The 23,348-nt window shown below is 55.2% G+C and overlaps 1 protein-coding gene across 4 annotated transcripts in view; it reads right to left on the reverse strand.

Moving 5' to 3' along the window:
- The window catches only part of LOC119955591 (GATA-binding factor 2-like), a 58,245-nt gene that overhangs the window by 19,316 nt on the left and 15,581 nt on the right, over positions 1 to 23,348 (reverse strand). For all 4 annotated transcript variants that reach the window (XM_038781941.1, XM_038781943.1, XM_038781940.1 and 1 more), the window contains exon 2: positions 13,511 to 13,771. In XM_038781941.1, the coding sequence (XP_038637869.1) occupies positions 13,511 to 13,721 (211 nt within the window). In that variant the 5' untranslated portion in view covers positions 13,722 to 13,771. The remainder of the gene's footprint in view (positions 1 to 13,510; positions 13,772 to 23,348) is intronic.

Raw genomic sequence — 23,348 nt, forward strand, 5'->3', positions numbered from 1 at the left:
GCTCCGGTTTCCTCCCACAATCCAAAGATGTGCAGGTTAGGTGGGATTATGGGGATAGGACAGGTAGTGGGCCTAGGTAGGGTGCTCTTTCACAGGTGAGAGTACCTTTAAGAAATGGATTTTTAAGCAATGTACCTTTAAGAAATGAAGCAGCTCATATTACTGAAGTGATGCCACAGTGTGGGTGGAGCTGGGTTTTTAGCTCAGCCATTTTGCAGTGTTTAGATTTCAGTTTTGAGAGAGCAGCTGAAAAGTGCCTGGCTGGTTTGCTGTGAGCTGATTTGAAAGGAGAAAGCCGGGTTTGAGGAAAAGAGCTTGGGTGTGTCTGTGTTTGCAGTAAGCTGGATCTGCTGTGATCTCTGCCAGGAAAGACTATCTCTGAATCATTTGGGTGATTTAAACTCATAATAGTAATGTCTTTAACCTGATGTGTTTCTGTTTAAAGGTGTTAAGTCTTTTGGAGGTTTGAAGGAACATTTTGAGGGATTATTTAGTGTTGTATTATTTTCGGGGTTATCTTTGAAGTAAGGGGTGTTAAGGGATCCAATGTTTATTTAAAAAGGTTAAGTTGAATTCATGGAATAAACATTGTTTTGTGTTTAAAAAACCACGTGTCCATAATTGGGTAATACCACACCTGGAGACCAAGCCGTGTGCTTCAAAAGCAACAATACATTAAAGGGAGAGGTTGGTCGAACTCCATGATACATTTTGGGGTTCTGAAAACACCGCTCTCATAACACAGGGTCGGTGCAAATATAGATTTAATGTAAGGGGAGGAGATTTAGAGGGGATTTGAGGAAAAACCTTTCACCCAGGAGGGCGATGGGAGTACTCGGAGAATGGGCCTGTTCTGCTCGATCGCTCCTCACAATCCTCCTGTCCCTGCCAGTTTGGGGAGTTGGACGTCTTGGAAAAACAAAGCAAGAACTGGTAGCTAGAGCTCTCCCCCCATCCCGGACTCCGCCCCTTCCTTGCGGCTATGTTTTCTGAGAGGTTATATGCCGGTTCCCACTATGGAAACAGGTCACTGGAAGGCATGCTTAGACAAGAATGGGTGCTTCATCTCAAATGAACGCAGGTGCTCTTCTGGAGATGGGAGGGTTGGGCAAGACCAGGGGAGGACCGAAGTGATTTGTACCCGGACAAGGCTGTGGTGACGCGGGTAAATCTACGTACGAGCTGGGGGTGGGGGGTCAGTGCTGAGGGAGAGCCGCATTGTCAGAGGGTCAGTGCTAAGGGAACACCGCATTGTCAGAGGGTCAGTGCTGAGGGAACGCCGCACTGTCGGCGGGTCAGTGCTAAGGGAACGCCGCACTGTCCGAGGGTCAGTGCTGAGGGAGTGCCGCCCTGTCGGAGGGTCAGTGCTGAGGGAGCGCCGCACTGTCGGAGGGTCAGTGCTGAGGGAACACCGCACTGTTGGCGGGTCAGTGCTGAGGGAGCGCCGCACTGTCGGAGGGTCAGCGCTGAGGGAGCACCGCACTGTCGGAGGGTCAGTGCTGAGGGAGCGCCGCACTGTCGGAGGGTCAGTGCTGAGGGAGCGCTGCACTGTCGGAGGGTCAGTGCTGAGGGAGTGCCGCACTGTCGGCGGGTCAGTGCTCAGGGAGCGCTGCACTGTCGGGGATTCAGTGCTGAGGGAGCGCCGCACTGTCGGAGGGTCAATGCTGAGGGAGCGCCGCACTGTCGCAGGGTCAGTGCTGAGGGAGCACCGCACTGTCGGAGGGTCAGTGCTGAGGGAGCGCCGCACTGTCGGAGGGTCAGTGCTGAGGGAGCGCCACACTGTCGGAGGGTCAGTACTGAGGGAGGGAAGTTCTGACCAATACATAGATACATAGAAGATAGGAGCAGGAGGAGGCCTTTTGCCCCATCGAGCCTGCTCCACCATTCATCACGATCATGGCTGATCATCCAACTCAATAGCCTAATCCTGCTTTCTCCCTACAGCCTCAGATCCATTTTCACCCCAAGTGCTATATCTAGCCGCCTCTTGAATAAATTCAAAGTTTCAGCATCAACTACTTCCTGTGGTAATGAATTCCACAGGCTCGCCACTCTTTGGGTGCAGAAATGTCACAGTATCATGGCGGCTGTCCTTGGGAGCTCGCTTTTTGTGAACTGTTTGCTGCATTGCAGCTGGACAGTGATCACGCTTCAGATCGACGTCCCGTACTAGCTGGAAGGCATGTTCCTCAGGAGGTACAAGGGAGCTGAGAAAATGCAACTTCACTCTCTCTCCCCCCATCTCTCTCTGTCTCTCACGAGCAGTCTGCCCTTGTTGGATGTCAGGGGCTGTGGGGGCGGAAGGAGCATCTTTATCTATCAAAAGCGGCTGATTAGTTTTATAGATAAACTGCAAACCGTCAGGAAATTGTAACATATGTACAAATTATTGAAGAGCCCGGCTTTCTGAATTCTTTGCGACCCGAGTGGCAAGAATTTCCAATCGAACCTTCTGGAAGCTTCCCTTTTGATTTTGTATCCAACCTTGATTGGTTTTCTTCTCCCTCGCACAACTTTTTTCCAATGGGATTTTCCAGGGATTTGAACAGAGAACGGCGCAAACAGCCACATAGCCAATGAAGGAGATTTTTATTCTCCCTGAAGTCAGGTCACTATTGGGATCTGGGAAACACGGCTTCCAATTTGTTCACAGAAAATCCTCCCCCCCCGCCAACGCCACAAACAGCCACAGTGATCAGTGACCTGGATCACCACTTTTTCTTGGGAGGTAGAGAGACGATTGTAGGGCTGCAGGACGACGAGTTCAGCTCTCCCTCAGCACTGACCCTCCGACAGTGTGGAACTCCCTCAGCACTGACCCTCCGACAGTGCGGCGCTCCCTCAGCACTGACCCCCGACAGTGCGGCGCTCCCACAGCACTGACCCTCCGACCGTGCGGCGCTCCCTCAGCACTGACCCTCCGACCGTGCGGCGCTCCCTCAGCACTGACCCTCCGACAGTGCGAGGCTCCCTCAGCACTGACCCTCCGACAGTGCGAGGCTCCCTCAGCACTGACCCTCCGACAGTGCGGCACTCCCTCAGCACTGACCCTCCGACAGTGCGGCGCTCCCTCAGCACTGACCCTCCGACAGTGCGAGGCTCCCTCAGCACTGACCCTCCGACAGTGCGAGGCTCCCTCAGCACTGACCCTCCGACAGTGTGGCGCTCCCTCAGCACTGACCCTCCGACAGTGCGGCACTCCCTCAGTGCTGACCCTCTGACAGTGCGGCGCTCCCTCAGCACTGGCCCTCTGACAGTGCAGCGCTCCCTCAGCACTGACCCTCTGACAGTGCGGCACTCCCTCAGCACTGACCCTCTGACAGAGCAGCGCTCCCTCAGCACTGACCCTCCGACAGTGCAGCGCTCCCTCAGTACTGACCCTCTGACAGTGCGGCGCTCCCTCAGCACTGACCCTCCGACAGTGCGGCGCTCCCTCAGCACTGACCCTCCGACAGTGCGGTGCTCCCTCAGCACTGACCCTCCGGCAGTGTGGCGCTCCCTCAGCACTGACCCTCCGACAGTGCGGCGCTCCCTCAGCACTGACCCTCCGACAGTGCGGCACTCCCTTAGCACTGACCCTCCGACAGTACGGCGCTCCCTCAGCACTGACCGTCCGATAATATGGCGCTCCCTCAGCACTGACCCTCTGCCAGTGCGGTGCTCCCACAGCACTTAGCCTCCAACAGCTCAGTCGACCTTCAATACTGACCCTCTTTTTTAAAAATAAATTTAGAGTACCCAACTCATTTGTTCCAATTAAGGTGCAATTTAGCGTGACCAATCCAACTAGCGTGCAGATCTTTGGCGTGTGAGGGCTAAACCCACGTAGACATGGGGAGAATGTGCAACCTCCACACGGACAGTGACCCAGAGCAGGGATCGTACCTGGGACATCGGTGCCGTGAGGCAGCGGGGCTAACCCACTGCGCCACCGTGCTGCCCTTTTACTGACCCTCTGACAGTGCAGCCCTCCCTCAACACTGCCCCTCCAACAGTGCAGCCCTCCCTTAGCACTGACCCTCCGACAGTGCGGCGCTCCCTCAGTACTGACCCTCTGACAGTGTGGAGCTCCCTCAGTACTGACCCTCTGACAGTGCAGCGCTCCCTCAGTACTGACCCTCTGACAGTGCAGCGCTCCCTCAGCACTGTTCCTCCGACAGTGCGGCGCACCCTCAGTACTGACCCTCCAACAGTGCGGTGCTCCCACAGGACTGACTCTCCGACAGTGCGGCGCACCCTCAGTACTGACCCTCCAACAGTGCGGTGCTCCCACAGCACTGACCCTCCGACAGTGCGGCGCTCCCTCAGCACTGTTCCTCCGACAGTGCGGCGCACCCTCAGTACTGACCCTCCAACAGTGCGGTGCTCCCACAGGACTGACTCTCCGACAGTGCGGCGCACCCTCAGTACTGACCCTCCGACAGTGCGGCACTCCCTCAGCACTGACCCTCCGACAGTGCGGCACTCCCTCAGCACTGACTCTCCGACAGTGCGGCACTCCCTCAGCACTGACCCTCCAACAGTGCGGCGCTCCCTCAGCACTGACCCTCCGACAGTGCGGCGCTCCCTCAGCACTGACCCTCCGACAGTGCGGCGCTCCCTCAGCACTGACCCTCCAACAGTGCGGTGCTCCCACAGGACTGACTCTCCGACAGTGCGGCGCTCCCTCAGCACTGCACTTAAGAGTGTGACTCTGGATTTTGTGTCCGGTAGTTGTGGTTAAGTGAAAGGAAGTTGGGAATTTTCGCATTGTCTGTCGGAATCCTTCGCTCCCAATCACCATCACCTCTTCTGTGGTGTTCATGAATGCCCGTGGGTGATATGGTTTGTTTTAAAAAAAATAAAAAAAATTCTATTCAGCCTGTGAGCGGAGGAGCCGGAAGGTGAAGTTGACAAAGGAATGTGTTTTTCAGTCTGGGCTAATGGATTGTGGTTTGACTGCGGAAATCCCTGGGGAGCTAATGTGCTTTGCAGCCTGCAGAGATCATTTGTTTTCCAGCTTGGGGAGACAAGGTCATTGCTGGGTGGAACCAAGGAAGGCAGCGAGACATTTGCTTGAAATAGCTTTCGAGACGCAGTTTCTGAAGGAACATTGGAAAGAGGAGTTGAATTCTGATCTGCCTGATGTGGAATCCTCGTTTCTCCCACAGTCAGATAGATCGAGAGCGGTCTGTTTAGTTTCTCGTTGTTGAGTGGAAAATTGGGTAGTAGTGCAGAGGTGTAAACTGTAAGCTGTTCTTTTTGGGTGTAAGGTTAAAAAAAACTAATATTGTAGTCATCACAAAGTTTTGTTTCAAAAGTAACCAAGCCTTCTTTCTTCACACAGTCACTCACGGAGCGAATCATTTATTCTGCGCAATCTTTCAAATAAACCAAAATATTGGGGTTTCAGTCCAATATCCTTTTCTTAAAAAATATATCTCTTATAAATAAACATCAAACAAAACCACATCAGGACGAAAAAGATAACCAACGGATAACAAAACAGGAGAACACAGCGTAACTCAATAAATAGCCAACAATCGCAAACCGCCTTCCCTACCATAGCCCAGCCTACCCTACCCTACCCTACCATACCATAGCCTACTCTACCATAGCCTACCCTACCCTACCATAGCCTACCCTAACATAGCCTACCTAACCCTACCATAGCCTACCCTACCCTACCATAGCCTACCTAACCCTACCATAGCCTACCCTACCCTACCATACCATAGCCTACCATAGCCTACCCTACCATAGCCTACCATAGCCTACCCTACCGTAGCCTACCCTACCCTACCATAGCCTACCCTACCCTACCATAGCCTACCCTACCCTACCATAGCCTACCCTACCCTACCATAGCCTACCCTACCCTACCATAGCCTACCCTACCCTACCATAGCCTACCCTACCCTACCATAGCTACCCTACCCTACGCTACCATAGCCTACCCTACCCTACCATAGCTACCCTACCCTACCCTACCATAGCCTACCCTACCCTACCATAGCCTACCCTGCCCTACCTACCATACCCTACCCTACCATAGCCTGCCCTACCCTACCATAGCCTACCCTACCCTACCATAGCCTACCCTACCCTACCATAGCCTACCCTACCATAGCCTACCCTACCCTACCATAGCCTACCCTACCCTACCATAGCCTACCCTACCATAGCCTACCCTACCATAGCCTACCCTACCATAGCCTACCCTACCATAGCCTACCCTACCATAGCCTACCCTACCATAGCCTACCCTACCCTACCATAGCCTACCCTACCCTACCATAGCCTACCCTACCATAGCCTACCCAACCATACCCTACCATAGCCTACCCAACCCTACCCTACCATAGCCTACCCTACCCTACCATAGCCTACCCTACCATAGCCTACCCAACCCTACCCTACCATAGCCTACCCTACCCTACCATAGCCTACCCTACCCTACCATAGCCTACCCTACCCTACCATAGCCTACCCTACCATAGCCTACCCTACCATAGCCTACCCTACCCTACCATAGCCTACCCTACCATACCTACCCTACCATAGCCTACCCTACCATAGCCTACCCTACCATAGCCTACCATACCCTCCCCTACCATAGCCTACCCTACCCTACCCTACCATAGCCTACCCTACCCTAGCCTACCCTACCCTACATTACCCTACCATAGCCTACCCTACCCTACCATAGCCTACCCTACCCTACCATAGCCTACCCTACCCTACCATAGCCTACCCTACCCTACCATAGCCTACCCTACCCTACCATAGCCTACCCTACCCTACCATAGCCTACCCTACCCTACCATAGCCTACCCTACCATACCCTACCCTACCATAGCCTACCCTACCCTACCATAGCCCACCCTACCCTACCATAGCCTACCCTACCCTACCATAGCCTACCCTACCCTACCATAGCCTACCCTACCCTACCATAGCCTACCCTACCATAGCCTACCCTACCCTACCATAGCCTACCCTACCCTACCATAGCCTACCCTACCATAGCCTACCCTACCCTACCATAGCCTACCCTACCCTACAATAGCCTACCCTACCCTACCATAGCCTACCCTACCCTACCACACCCTACCCTACCCTACCACAGCCTACCCTACCCTACCACAGCCTACCCTACCCTACCACAGCCTACCCTACCCTACCACAGCCTACCCTACCCTACCATAGCCTACCCTACCCTACCATAGCCTACCCTACCCTACCATAGCCTACCCTACCCTACCATAGCCTACCCTACCCTACCATAGCCTACCCTACCCTACCCTACCATAGCCTACCCTACCCTACCATAGCCTCCCCTACCCTACCATAGCCTACCCTACCCTACCATAGCCTACCCTACCCTACTATAGCCTACCCTACCCTACCATACCTACCCTACCATACCCTACCATAGCCTACCCTACCCTACCATAGCCTACCCTACCATACCCTACCCTACCATACCATAGCCTATCCTACCCTACCATAGCCTACGCTACCATAGCCTACGCTACCATAGCCTACCCTACCATAGCCTACCCTACCATAGCCTACCATACCCTACCATACCCTACCCTACCCTACCATAGCCTACCCTACCCTACCATAGCCTACCCTACCCTACTATAGCCTACCCTACCCTACCATAGCTACCCTACCCTACCCTACCATAGCCTACCCTACCCTACTATAGCCTACCCTAGCCTACCCTACCATAGCCTACCCTACCCAACCCTACCCTACCATAGCCTACCCTACCCTACCATAGCCTACCCTACCCTACCATAGCCTACCCTACCCTACCATAGCCTACCCTACCGTAGCCTACCCTACCCTACCATACCCTACCCTGCCCTACCATAGCCTACCCTACCATACCCAGCCCTACCCTACCATAGCCTACCCTACCCTACCATAGCCTACCCTACCCTACCATAGCCTACATTACCCTACCATAGCCTACCCTACCCTACCATAGCCTACCCTACCATAGCCTACCCAATCCTACCCTACCATAGCCTACCCTACCATAGCCTAGCCTACCCTACCATAGCCTACCCTACCATAGCCTAACCAACCCTACCCTACCCTACCATAGCCTACCCTACCATAGCCTAGCCTACCCTACCATACCTACCATAGCCTACCCTACCCTAGCCTACCCTACCCTAGCTACCCTACCCTACCATAGCCTACCCTAGCCTACCCTACCATAGCCTACCCTACCCTAGCCTACCATAGCCTACCCTACCCTACCATAGCCTACCCTACCCTACCATAGCCTACCCTACCCTACCATAGCCTACCCTACCCTACCATAGCCTACCCTACCCTACCATAGCCTCCCCTACCCTACCATAGCCTACCCTACCCTACCATAACCTACCCTACCCTACCATAGCCTACCCTACCCTACTATAGCCTACCCTACCCTACCATACCTACCCTACCCTACCCTACCATAGCCTACCCTACCATACCCTACCCTACCATACCATAGCCTATCCTACCCTACCATAGCCTACGCTACCATAGCCTACCCTACCATAGCCTACCCTACCCTACCATAGCCTACCCTACCCTACCATACCCTACCCTACCATAGCCTACCCTACCCTACCACACCCTACCCTACCCTACCACAGCCTACCCTACCCTACCACAGCCTACCCTACCCTACCACAGCCTACCCTACCCTACCACAGCCTACCCTACCCTACCATAGCCTACCCTACCCTACCATAGCCTACCCTACCCTACCATAGCCTACCCTACCCTACCATAGCCTACCCTACCCTACCATAGCCTACCCTACCCTACCCTACCATAGCCTACCCTACCCTACCATAGCCTCCCCTACCCTACCATAGCCTACCCTACCCTACCATAGCCTACCCTACCCTACTATAGCCTACCCTATCCTACCATACCTACCCTACCATACCCTACCATAGCCTACCCTACCCTACCATAGCCTACCCTACCATACCCTACCCTACCATACCATAGCCTATCCTACCCTACCATAGCCTACGCTACCATAGCCTACGCTACCATAGCCTACCCTACCATAGCCTACCCTACCCTACCATAGCCTACCATACCCTACCATACCCTACCCTACCCTACCATAGCCTACCCTACCCTACCATAGCCTACCCTACCCTACTATAGCCTACCCTACCCTACCATAGCTACCCTACCCTACCCTACCATAGCCTACCCTACCCTACTATAGCCTACCCTAGCCTACCCTACCATAGCCTACCCTACCCAACCCTACCCTACCATAGCCTACCCTACCCTACCATAGCCTACCCTACCCTACCATAGCCTACCCTACCCTACCATAGCCTACCCTACCGTAGCCTACCCTACCCTACCATACCCTACCCTGCCCTACCATAGCCTACCCTACCATACCCAGCCCTACCCTACCATAGCCTACCCTACCCTACCATAGCCTACCCTACCCTACCATAGCCTACATTACCCTACCATAGCCTACCCTACCCTACCATAGCCTACCCTACCATAGCCTACCCAATCCTACCCTACCATAGCCTACCCTACCATAGCCTAGCCTACCCTACCATAGCCTACCCTACCATAGCCTAACCAACCCTACCCTACCCTACCATAGCCTACCCTACCCTAGCTACCCTACCCTACCATAGCCTACCCTAGCCTACCCTACCATAGCCTACCCTACCCTAGCCTACCATAGCCTACCCTACCCTACCATAGCCTACCCTACCCTACCATAGCCTACCCTACCCTACCATAGCCTACCCTACCCTACCATAGCCTACCCTACCCTACCATAGCCTCCCCTACCCTACCATAGCCTACCCTACCCTACCATAACCTACCCTACCCTACCATAGCCTACCCTACCCTACTATAGCCTACCCTACCCTACCATACCTACCCTACCCTACCCTACCATAGCCTACCCTACCATACCCTACCCTACCATACCATAGCCTATCCTACCCTACCATAGCCTACGCTACCATAGCCTACCCTACCATAGCCTACCCTACCCTACCATAGCCTACCCTACCCTACCATAGCCTACCCTACCCTACCATAGCCTACATTACCCTACCATAGCCTACCCTACCCTACCATAGCCTACCCTACCATAGCCTACCCAATCCTACCCTACCATAGCCTACCCTACCATAGCCTAGCCTACCCTACCATAGCCTACCCTACCATACCTACCATAGCCTACCCTACCCTAGCCTACCCTACCCTAGCTACCCTACCCTACCATAGCCTACCCTAGCCTACCCTACCATAGCCTACCCTACCCTAGCCTACCATAGCCTACCCTACCCTACCATAGCCTACCCTACCCTACCATAGCCTACCCTACCCTACCATAGCCTACCCTACCCTACCATAGCCTACCCTACCCTACCATAGCCTCCCCTACCCTACCATAGCCTACCCTACCCTACCATAACCTACCCTACCCTACCATAGCCTACCCTACCCTACTATAGCCTACCCTACCCTACCATACCTACCCTACCCTACCCTACCATAGCCTACCCTACCATACCCTACCCTACCATACCATAGCCTATCCTACCCTACCATAGCCTACGCTACCATAGCCTACCCTACCATAGCCTACCCTACCATACCCAGCCCTACCCTACCATAGCCTACCCTACCCTACCATAGCCTACCCTACCCTACCATAGCCTACATTACCCTACCATAGCCTACCCTACCCTACCATAGCCTACCCTACCATAGCCTACCCAATCCTACCCTACCATAGCCTACCCTACCATAGCCTAGCCTACCCTACCATAGCCTACCCTACCATAGCCTAACCAACCCTACCCTACCCTACCATAGCCTACCATAGCCTAGCCTACCCTACCATACCTACCATAGCCTACCCTACCCTAGCCTACCCTACCCTAGCTACCCTACCCTACCATAGCCTACCCTAGCCTACCCTACCATAGCCTACCCTACCCTAGCCTACCATAGCCTACCCTACCCTACCATAGCCTACCCTACCCTACCATAGCCTACCCTACCCTACCATAGCCTACCCTACCCTACCATAGCCTACCCTACCCTACCATAGCCTCCCCTACCCTACCATAGCCTACCCTACCCTACCATAACCTACCCTACCCTACCATAGCCTACCCTACCCTACTATAGCCTACCCTACCCTACCATACCTACCTACCCTACCCTACCATAGCCTACCCTACCATACCCTACCCTACCATACCATAGCCTATCCTACCCTACCATAGCCTACGCTACCATAGCCTACCCTACCATAGCCTACCCTACCCTACCATAGCCTACCCTACCCTACCATACCCTACCCTACCCTACCATAGCCTATCCTACCCTACCATAGCTACCCTACCCTACCATAGCCTACCCTACTCTACTATAGCCTACCCTACCCAACCCTGCCCTACCATAGCCTACCCTACCCTACCATAGCCTACCCTACCCTACCATAGCCTACCCTACCCTACCATAGCCTACCCTACCATAGCCTACCCTACCCTTCCATACCCTACCCTGCCCTACCATAGCCTACCCTACCATACCCAGCCCTACCCTACCATAGCCTACCCTACCCTACCATACCCTACCCTACCATAGCCTACCCTACCCTACCATAGCCTACCCTACCCTAGCCTACCCTACCATAGCCTACCCTACCATAGCCTACCCAACCCTACCCTACCATAGCCTACCCTACCCTACCATAGCCTACCCTACCATAGCCTACCCAACCCTACCCTACCCTAGCCTACCCTACCATAGCCTAGCCTACCCTACCATACCTACCATAGCCTACCCTACCCTAGCCTACCCTACCCTAGCCTACTATAGCCTACCATAGCTACCCTACCCTACCATAGCCTACCCTAGCCTACCCTACCATAGCCTACCCTACCCTAGCCTACCATAGCCTAGCCTACCCTACCATAGCCTACCCTACCATAGCCTACCCTACCCTACCATAGCCTACCATACCCTACCATACCCTACCCTACCATAGCCTACCCTACCATACCCTACCATAGCCTACCCTACCCTACCATAGCCTACCCTACCCTACCATAGCCTACCCTACCCTACCATATCCTACCCTACCATAGCCTACCCTACCATACCCTACCATAGCTACCCTACCCTACCATCTTCCCTACCCTACCCTACCGCCTTCCCTACCCTACCATAGCTACCCTACCCTACCATACCCTAACCTACCGCCTTCCCTACCCTACCATATCCTACCCTACCCTAACCTACCATATCCTACCCTACCCTACCATAGCCTACCCTAGCCTACCCTACCCTACCATAGCCTACCCTACCCTACCCTACCGCCTTCCCTACCCTACCATAGCGTACCCTACCATAGCCTACCATACCGCCTTCCCTACCCTACCCTACCATAGCCTACCATAGCCTACCCTACCATACGCTACCCTACCCTACGCTACCGCCTTCCCTATCCTACCATACCCCCTCACCCCACTCTGCCTCCACTTTTTCTAGTTACCCCATATCCCCTCCCCCAATCCCTGCTGATTTTACTGTCCTGGATGAAGTCAATGGATGGTGTCCCTTGCAGGCGAATACTTCCATCGACCCCCAGAAGACAAATTTAATTTTCTCCAGTCTGAGGAAATCCACAAGATCGCTCACCCACACACCCCCAGTTTCTGCGGCCTCGAGTCCCTCCACCCCAACAAGATCGGTCTCCGGGCTACCAGAGAGGCAAAGGTCAGAACGCCGGCCTCTCTCGCCCCCTGGATCGGTCCTGTAGCCTAACCACCTTTTGGGGGCTGGTCTGGGATCCGATCAGGTGGGAAGCAGTGTTCTGCTGGGCGGGGAATCTGGAACACAGTTTGAGGGCGGGCGGGGGGGGGGGGGGGGGGGGGGGGGCAGTCATTTGGGATTGAGATGAGGAGAAATGTCTTCTTTCTGAGGGTTGTGAATCTTTGGCTTTCTCGCTCCCGGAGGGTTGTGGAGGCTTCACCGTTGCAGACATTTAAGGCTGGGAGAAGGAAAGAAAGAGAGAGAAGGGGAAGGGGTGAGAGATTTGAGTGGGAGGTGTGGATTAGGCTCAGGAAAGGGTGACCTTGTGTTTCATGCGAGATATTTCAGGAAAGCACCCCCCCCCCCCCCGGTTCCAGCTGCGTTGGCCGGAAGCAGACCAAGGGCTCGGGCGGTCTCACTCTCACGGCAGAGTCACAAGGTCGGCTCTGGGGGGTTCAAATTCCCCAACCCCATTCACCCCCCCCCCCCTCTAATCCCAAGGCCTAGTCCCAGGGCCGCTAGAGAGGAGGGGGGTGGGGGGGAAACAGACAGGACACCCATGTAGACAGGGGGAGAATGTGCAAACTCCAGGTGGACAGTGACCCGGAGCCAGGATTGAACCCAGCTCCCCAGGCTTTGAATCGCGGGCTGGGACAGAGAGGGGCTGGGGCGTACTCACTGTGCCGGTAGCTCCCCAGGGTCCGGCTGTGCATCGGGCCTGCGTAGTAGGGCTGCACCAGGCTTCCCTCGCCCTCGCCGAGGAAGACGTCGGCCTCATTGGCAGCAGGAGGTTGCGGGATCTCCTCGCTGTAGTGGAGTAGGGGCTCCTGCCCACCGCTCAGCAAGGTGTGGTGGGGCAGCCAGCGGGGCTGATCCGATGATTCCTCCATCGCCCACGTCAGGATTCAAGCTCCAGTTGGCTGCCCCTCGCACACTCGACCTGCAAAAGTAGGTTATCAAAAATACATCCCTTTATTGTTGAATCAATTAACAAACGCAGAAAAAAAAACACCTGCAGGACTCAATTCCATTGTGATTCCTCAGATCCTCAAATGACCCACGCTTGCATTCAGCAAGACCCGGACAACATTCAACCTTGGACTAAATGGCAAGTTACATTCGTGCCACACCAGTGCCAGGCAATGACCTTCTCCAACAAGAGAGAACGTAACCATCTCCCCTTGACATTCAATGGCATTACCATCACTGAATCTCCCCACTATCAACATCCTGGGGGTTACCATTGATCAGAAACTGAACTGGACCCAGCCATATCAATACTGTGGCTACCAGAGCAGATCAGAGGCTGGTAATCCTGCGGAGAGTAACTCACCTCCTGACCCTCCCCTCCAAAGCCTGTCCACCATCAACAAGGACACAAGTCAGGAGTGTGATGGACTCTCCCACTCGCCTGGATGAGCGCGGCTCCAACAACACTCGAGAAGCTCGACGCCATCCAGGACAAAGCGGCCCCCCCACTCGATCCACCGCTAACCCCCACCTTCAACGCCCACTCCCTCCACCCACTGATGCACAGCGGCAGCCGTGTGCACCGTCTACAAGATGCACTGCAGCCACTCGCCAAGGCTCCTTCCACAGCGTCGACCAAACCCGCCACCTCTACCCCCTAATGGACAAGTGCAGTAGATAGCATGAGGAACAGCCATCGCCTGGAGGTTATCACTCCTGGCACCCCCCCCCCCCCCCCTCCCCCCCCCTCCCCCTCCCCCCCCCTCCCCCCTCCCCCCCCCATCACCCCCCAACCCGAGAGAGTTGGAGGCCGAAGAAGATGGAGACAGACAGACGGGGAGCGAGAGACAGACAGACGGGGAGCGAGAGACAGACAGACGGGGAGCGAGAGACAGGCAGACGGGGAGCGAGAGACAGACAGACGGGGAGCGAGAGACAGACAGACGGGGAGCGAGAGACAGACAGACGGGGAGCGAGAGACAGACAGACGGGGAGCGAGAGACAGACAGACGGGGAGCGAGAGACAGACAGACGGGGAGCGAGAGACAGACAGACGGGGAGCGAGAGACAGACAGACGGGGAGCGAGAGACAGACAGACGGGGAGCGAGAGACAGACAGACGGGGAGCGAGAGACAGAGAGACGGGGAGCGAGAGACAGACAGACGGGGAGCGAGAGACAGACAGACGGGAAGCGAGACAGACAGACGGGGAGCGAGACAGACAGACGGGGAGCGAGAGACAGACAGACGGGGAGCGAGAGACAGACAGACGGGGAGCGAGACAGACAGACGGGGAGCGAGAGACAGACAGACGGGGAGCGAGAGACAGACAGACGGGGAGCGAGAGACAGACAGACGGGGAGCGAGAGACAGACAGACGGGGAGCGAGAGACAGACAGACGGGGAGCGAGAGACAGACAGACGGGGAGCGAGAGACAGACAGACGGGGAGCGAGAGACAGACAGACGGGGAGCGAGAGACAGACAGACGGGGAGCGAGAGACAGACAGACGGGGAGCGAGAGGACAGGACAGACGGGGAGCGAGAGACAGACAGACGGGGAGCGAGAGACAGACAGACGGGGAGCGAGAGACAGACAGACGGGGAGCGAGAGACAGACAGACGGGGAGCGAGAGACAGACAGACGGGGAGCGAGACAGACAGACGGGGAGCGAGAGACAGACAGACGGGGAGCGAGAGACAGACAGACGGGGAGCGAGAGACAGACAGACGGGGAGCGAGAGACAGACAGACGGGGAGCGAGAGACAGACAGACGGGGAGCGAGAGACAGACAGACGGGGAGCGAGAGACAGACAGAAGGGGAGCGAGAGACAGACAGACGGGGAGCGAGAGACAGACAGACGGGGAGCGAGAGACAGACAGACGGGGAGCGAGAGACAGACAGACGGGGAGCGAGAGACAGACAGACGGGGAGCGAGAGACAGACAGACGGGGAGCGAGAGAGACAGACAGACGGGGAGCGAGAGACAGACAGACGGGGAGCGAGAGACAGACGGGGAGCGAGAGACAGACAGACGGGGAGCGAGAGACAGACAGACGGGGAGCGAGAGACAGACAGACGGGGAGCGAGAGACAGACAGACGGGGAGCGAGAGACAGACAGACGGGGAGCGAGAGACAGACAGACGGGGAGCGAGAGACAGACAGACGGGGAGCAAGAGACAGACAGACGGGGAGCGAGAGACAGACAGACGGGGAGCGAGAGACAGACAGACGGGGAGCGAGAGACAGACAGACGGGGAGCGAGAGACAGACAGACGGGGAGCGAGAGACAGACAGACGGGGAACGAGAGACAGACAGACGGGGAGCGAGACAGACAGACGGGGAGCGAGACAGACAGACGGGGAGCGAGACAGACAGACGGGGAGCGAGACAGACAGACGGGGAGCGAGACAGACAGACGGGGAGCGAGACAGACAGAGGGTTGTCGGGGCTGGAGACGGTTACAGAGATGAGGGAGGGGTGTCGAGGCTGGAGGAGGTTCCACAGATAGGGTTGTAGGGAATGGAGGAGGTTACAGAGATAGGGAGGGTTGTAGGGACTGAAGGAGGTTACAGAGAGACGGAGGGTTGTAGGGACTGGAGGAGGTTACAGAGATGGGGAGGGTTGTTGGGGCTGGAGGAGGTTACAGAGATGGGGAGGGTGGAAGGAGGTTACAGAGATAGGGAGGATTGTAGGAGCTGGAGGAGGTTACAGAGATAGGGAGGGTTGGAGGAGGTTGCAGAGATAAGGAGGATTGTAGGAGCTGGAGGAGGTTACAGAGATAGGGAGGGTTGGAGGAGGTTGCAGAGATAGGGAGGATTGTAGGAGCTGGAGGAGGTTGCAGAGATAGGGAGGGTTGTAGGGGCTGGAGGAGGTTACAGAGCTAGGGAGGGTTGTAGGGGCTGGAGGAGGTTACAGAGATAGGGAGGGTTGTGGGGGCTGGAGGAGGTTACAGAGATAGGGAGGGTTGTGGGGGCTGGAGGAGGTTACAGAGATAGGGAGGGTTGTGGGGGCTGGAGGAGGTTACAGATAGGGAGGGTTGTCGGGGCTGGAGGAGGTTACAGAGATAGGGAGGATTGTCGGGGCTGAAGGTGGTTAACAAAGAACAAATAAAAGTACAGCACAGGAAGAGGCCCTTCGGCCCTCCAAGCCTGTGCCCATCATGATGCCCTAACTAAAACAAACCTTTCTGCCCTTACTCAGTCCGTATCCTCTATTTCCTCCCTATTCCTCCATGTATCCATCCAGGTGCCCCTTAAATGTTGCTAACGTGCCAGCTTACACCATATCCTCTGGCAGCACGTTCCAGGCATCCACCACTCTCTGCGTGAAAAGCTTACCCACACATCTCCCTTAAACTTTCCCCCTCTCACCTTGAACCTGTGCCCCCTCTGTAATTGACACTTCCACCCTTGGGAAAAGCCTCTGTCTATCCACCCTGTCTCTGCCTCTCAGAATTTTGTAGACCTCTATCAGGTCTCCCCTCAGCCTCCGTCTTTCCAGTGAAAACAATCCTAGTTTGTTCAATCTCTCCTCAGAGCCAACACCCTCGAGACCAGGCAACATCCCGGTGAACCTTCTTTGCACTCTCTCCACAGCTTCCTGATATTGTGGTGATCAGAACTGCACGCAATACTCCAAATGTAGCCTAACCAAGGTTTTATATAGCTGCAACATGATTTGCCAACTCCTGTACTCAATTCCCTGGCTGATGAAGGTAAGCCTGCAGTCTGCCTTCTTAATGCCCTTGGTCACCTGTGTTAACACTTTTTGGGGAACTGTGAACCTGCCGTCCCAGATCCCTCCAAGTTAACAATGATTATTGGTCTCAGAGGAGGTTACAGAGATAGGGAGGGTTGTAGGAGCTGGAGGAGGTTACAGAGATAGGGAGGGTTGTAGGGGCTGGAGGAGGTTACAGAGATAGGGAGGGCTGTAGGGGCTGGAGGAGGTTACAGAGATAGGGAGGGTTGTAGGGACTGGATAGGGAGGGTTGTCAGGGCTGGAGGAGGTTACAGAGATAGGGAGGGTTGTAGGGGAGGGAGGAGGTTACAGAGATAGGGAGGGTTGTAGGGGAGGGAGGAGGTTACAGAGATAGGGAGGGTTGTAGGGGCTGAAGGAGGTTACAGAGATAGGGAGGGTTGTAGGGGCTGGAGGAGGTCACAGAGATAAGGAGAGTTGTAGGGACTGGATAGGGAGGGTTGTCGGGGCTGGAGGAGGTTACAGAGATAGGGAGGGTTGTAGGGACTGGATAGGGAGGGTTGTCAGGGCTGGAGGAGGTTACAGAGATAGGGAGGGTTGTAGGGGAGGGAGGAGGTTACAGAGATAGGGAGGGTTGTAGGGGAGGGAGGAGGTTACAGAGATAGGGAGGGTTGTAGGGGCTGGAGGAGGTTACAGAGATAGGGAGGGTTGTAGGGGCTGGAGGAGGTTACAGAGATAGGGAAGGTTGTAGGGGCTGGAGGAGGTTACAGAAATAGGGAGGGTTGTAGGGGCTGGAGGAGATTACAGAGATAGAGAGGGTTGTAGGGGCTGGAGGAGGTTACAGAGATGGGGAGGGTTGTTGGGGCCTGGAGTTGGTTAAAGGTAGGGAGGTTGGAGGAGGTTACAGAGATGGAGAGGGCGAGATGGGCCGGTGGAGGTTACAGAGATAGGGAACGTCATGGGGCCTGGAATGGGTTAAAATAGGGAAGGTTGCAGGAGCTGGAGGAGGTTAGCAATTGGGAGAGGGGGGGGGGGGGGGGGGCAAAGGAGATTACAGAGATAGGGAGGGTTATAGGGGATGGAGGTGCTTACAGAGATAGGGAGGGTTGTTGGGGCTGGATGAGGTTACAGAGATGGGAGGGTTGTTGGAGCTGGTGGAGGTTAAGGAGATAGGGAGGGTTGTAGGGGCTGGAGGAGGTTACAGAGATAGGGAGGGTTGTAGGGGCTGGAGGAGGTTACAGAGATAGGGAGGGTTGTAGGGGCTGGAGGAGGTTAAGGAGATAGGGAGGGTTGTAGGGGCTGGAGAAGGTTACAGAGATAGGGAGGGGTGTAGGGGATTGAGGAGGTTACAGAGATAGGGAGGGTTGTAGGGGCTGGATGAGGTTACAGAGATAGGGAGGGTTTTAGGGGCTGGAGGAGGTTACAGAGATAGGGAGGGTTGTTGGGGCTGGAGAAGGTTATATAGAGATGGGGGGTTGCTGGGGCCGGGGGAGGTGACAGAGATAGGGAGGGTTGTTGGGGCTGGAGGAGGTTACAGAGATAGGGAGGGTTGTTGGGGCTGGAGGAGGTTAAGGAGATAGGGAGGGTTGTTGGGGCTGGAGGAGGTTACAGAGATAGGGAGGGTTGTTGGGGCTGGAGGAGGTTAAGGAGATAGGGAGGGTTGTCGGGGCCGGAGGAGGTTACAGAGATAGGGAGGGTTGTTGGGGCCAGGGGAGGTGACAGAGATAGGGAGGGTTGTTGGGGCTGGAGGAGGTTACAGAGATAGGGAGGGTTGTTGGGGCCAGGGGAGGTGACAGAGATAGGGAGGGTTGTTGGGGCCAGGGGAGGTGACAGAGATAGGGAGGGTTGTTGGGGCTGGAGGAGGTTACAGAGATAGGGAGGGTTGTTGGGGCCAGGGGAGGTGACAGAGATAGGGAGGGTTGTTGGGGCCAGGGGAGGTGACAGAGATAGGGAGGGTTGTAGGGGCTGGAGGAGGTTACAGAGATAGGGAGGGTTGTTGGGGCCAGGGAAGGTGACAGAGGTAGGGGTGTGTAGGGGCCTGGAGTAGGTTAAAGATAGGGAGGGTTTGAGATGTTTGTGGTGCAGGCAAGGGGCCAGGAGAATAGACTGAAGGAGCTGCCATTTAGGCTGGTTGAGGAAAGTTTACGGTACTTGGTGATACAGGTGGCACGGGACTGGGGCAGGCTGCACAAGTTAAATTTGACCAGAGTGGTGGAACAAATGAAGAGGGAGTTTCGGAGATGGGATGCACTCCCGCTGTCGCTGGCGGGGAGTCTGCACCAGACTATAAAGATGACAATCCTCCCTAGATTCCTGTTAATTTTCCAGTGCCTCACGATCTTTATCCCACAGTCCTTCTTCAAAAGGACTGGTAAAATTATCATGAGCTTTGTCTGGGCAGGAAAATCCCCGCGGGTGAAGAAGGCGATGCTGGAAAGGAGCCGCAGCGAGGGAGGGCTGGCACTGCCGAGTCTGATCAACTACTACTGGGTGGCTAATATAGCCATGATAAGGAAGTGGATGGTGGGTACTGGGTCTATCTGGGAGCGGGTGGAGGCGGCTTCGTGCAGGGGCACCAGTTCGGCAGGCCTGGCCACGGCTCCCCTCGTGCTGTCGCCGGCCAGGTACTCCACCAGCCCGGTAGTGGGAGTGGCCAGGCGGATTTGGGGCCAGTGGAGGAGGCATGTAGGGGAGGTGGGTGCGTCTGTCTGGGCACCAATATGTGATAACCATCGATTTGCCCCCGGGAACATGGATGGAGGGTTTCGAACATGACGGCGGGCGGGGGTGAGGAGGGTGGGCGATATGTTCCTGGAGGGAAGTTTTGCGAGTTTGAGGGGCTTGGAGGAGAAATTTGGGATGGTAAGGGGAAATGACTTTAGGTACTTACAGATGCGGGACTTTGTCCGCAGACAGGTCCCATCCTTCCCACGCCTCCTGCCAATAGGGATCCAAGACAGAATAGTCTCGAGAGGACAAGGAGGAGAGGGTAGAGTCTCAGGTATTTACAAGGTGCTCATGAAGGGGGAAGAGTCCCAGACGGAGGAACTGAAACTCAAATGGGAGGAGGAGCTTGGCGGGGAGATGGAGGACGGGCTGTGGGCAGAAGCCCCGAGTAGGGTAAACTCAACCGCAACATGTGCCAGGCTCGGCCTGATTCAATTTAAGGTTGTTCACCGGGCCCACATGATGGTGGCTCGGATGAACAAATTCTTTGGGGTAGAGGATAAGTGCGCAAGATGCGCGGGAGGACCAGCGAACCATGTTCACATGTTTTGGGCATGTCCTAAGCTGAGGGGTTACTGGGAGGGATTTGCGGGGATCATGTCCCGGGTGCTAAAAACAAGGGTGGTGATGGGTCCAGGGGTGGCAATTTTTGGGGTTTCGGAAGACCCGGGAGTCCAGGGGGAGAAAGAGGCCGATATTTTGGCCTTTGCTTCCCTAATAGCCCGGCGGCGAATACTGCTGGCATGGAGGGACTCAAAGCCCCCAAAGACTGAGCTATGGCTTTCGGACATGTCAAGTTTTCTGGGTATGGAAAAAATTAAGTTCGCCTTGAGGGGATCTGTACAGGGGCTCGCCCGAAGGTGGCAACCATTCATCGACTTCTTCGCGGGAGAGTGAATATCAGCAGGGGGGTGGGGGGGGAGATGAGAGTAGAGTCGGAGGGATAAATAGGTGGGTAGTGTCTATGGGAGAGGAGCGGGCTTGTGCAGTATGGTTTGATTGAAGTATTGATTTTTCGTTGATGTTTGCACATTTGTGCCTTTTTTTTGTTATCTGTAACTGTTTACAATGCCGAAAAATACCTCAATAAAATTGTTTGATTAAAAAAAAAGATAGGGAGGGTTGGAGGAGGTTACAGAGATGGAGAGGGCTATAGGGGCCGGAGGAGGTTACAGAGATGGGGAGGGTAGTCAGGCCGGAGGAGGTTAGAGATGGAGCGGACTATATGGGCCCGGAGGAGGTAACAGTGATATGAAGGGTCATAGGGCCTGGAATAGATTTAAAATAGGTTGCAGGAACAGGAGGAGGTTACCGAGATAGGGAGGGTTGTGGGGCTGAAGGAGGTTATAGAGATAGGGAGGATTGTTGGGGCTGGAGTTTACAGAGATAGGGAAGATTGTGGGGGCTGAGAAGGTTACAGAGATAGGGAAGCATGTAGAAGGCTGGAGTAGGTTAGATACTGGGAGGTTTGTTGTGGCTCGAGGAGGTTACAGAGATAGGGAGGGTTCCTGGAGCTGGAGGAAATGGAATGATGGGAACGGTTGTCAGGGCTGGCGGTTCCAGAGCTAGGGAAGGTTGTCAGGGATGGAGGTTACAGAGATAGGGAGGGTTCCTGGAGCTGGAGGAAGATGGAATGATGGGAACGGTTGTCAGGGCTGGCGGTTCCAGAGCTAGGGAAGGTTGTCAGGGATGGAGGATGTTACTGAGATATGGAATGTTGTCAGGGATGGAGGAGGTTACAGAGATAGGGAGGGTTGTAGTGGCTGGAGGTTACAGAGATAGGGAGGGGTGTAGGACCTGGAGGTGGTTACAGCGATATGGAGGGTTATAGGGGCTGGAGGAGGTTAGAGAGATAGGGAGGGCTGTAGGAGGTTACAGAGATAGGGAGGGTTGTAGGAACTGGAGGAGGTTACAGAGATACGGAGAGTTGAAGGGGCTGAAGGAGGTTACAGAGATAGGGAGAGTGGTAGGGGCTGGAAGAGGTTACAGAGATAGGGAGGGCTGTGGGGTCTGGAGGTTACAGAGATAGGGAGGGTTGTAGGGACTGGAGGAGGTAACAGAGATAGGGAGGGTGGTAGGGGCTGGAGCAGGTTTGAGATTGGGAGGTTTGTTGGGGATGGTGGACATTACAGAGGGTTATCGGGGCTCGAAGAGGTTACAGAGTAAGGGAGGGGCGTAGGGGCTGGAGGTGGTTACAGTGATATGGATGGTTATAGGGGTTGGAGGAGGTTACAGAGATGGAGGTTTGTAGAGGCTGGAGGAGGTTACAGAGATGGAGGTTTGTAGGGGCTGGAGAAGGTTACAGAGATTGGATGGGCTAAAGGGGCCAGAGGAGGTCACAGAGATAGGGAGCGTTCAACTGGTTGGAGGAGGTTGCAGTGATAGGGAAAGATGTAGGGGGCCAGATTAGTTTAGAGATAGGGAGGGTTGTCAGGGCTGGTGGAGGTTACAGAGATAGGGAGGGTTGTTGGGGCTGCAGGAGGTTACAGAGATAGAGAGGATTGTAGGGACTGTGGAGGTAACAGAGATAGGGAGGGTTGTAGGGGCTGGAGGAGGCTATAGAGATAGGGTGGGTGTAGGGGCTGAAGGAGGTTACAGAGATAGGGAGAGTGGTAGGGGCTGGAAGAGGTTACAGAGATAGGGAGGGCTGTGGGGTCTGGAGGTTACAGAGATAGGGAGGGTTGTAGGGACTGGAGGAGGTAACAGAGATAGGGAGGGTGGTAGGGGCTGGAGCAGGTTTGAGATTGGGAGGTTTGTTGGGGATGGTGGACATTACAGAGGGTTATCGGGGCTCGAAGAGGTTACAGAGTAAGGGAGGGGCGTAGGGGCTGGAGGTGGTTACAGTGATATGGATGGTTATAGGGGTTGGAGGAGGTTACAGAGATGGAGGTTTGTAGAGGCTGGAGGAGGTTACAGAGATGGAGGTTTGTAGGGGCTGGAGAAGGTTACAGAGATTGGATGGGCTAAAGGGGCCAGAGGAGGTCACAGAGATAGGGAGCGTTCAACTGGTTGGAGGAGGTTGCAGTGATAGGGAAAGATGTAGGGGGCCAGATTAGTTTAGAGATAGGGAGGGTTGTCAGGGCTGGTGGAGGTTACAGAGATAGGGAGGGTTGTTGGGG

The sequence above is a fragment of the Scyliorhinus canicula genome, chromosome 21, assembly GCF_902713615.1.
Source record: "Scyliorhinus canicula chromosome 21, sScyCan1.1, whole genome shotgun sequence".
Lineage (NCBI taxonomy): Eukaryota > Metazoa > Chordata > Chondrichthyes > Carcharhiniformes > Scyliorhinidae > Scyliorhinus > Scyliorhinus canicula.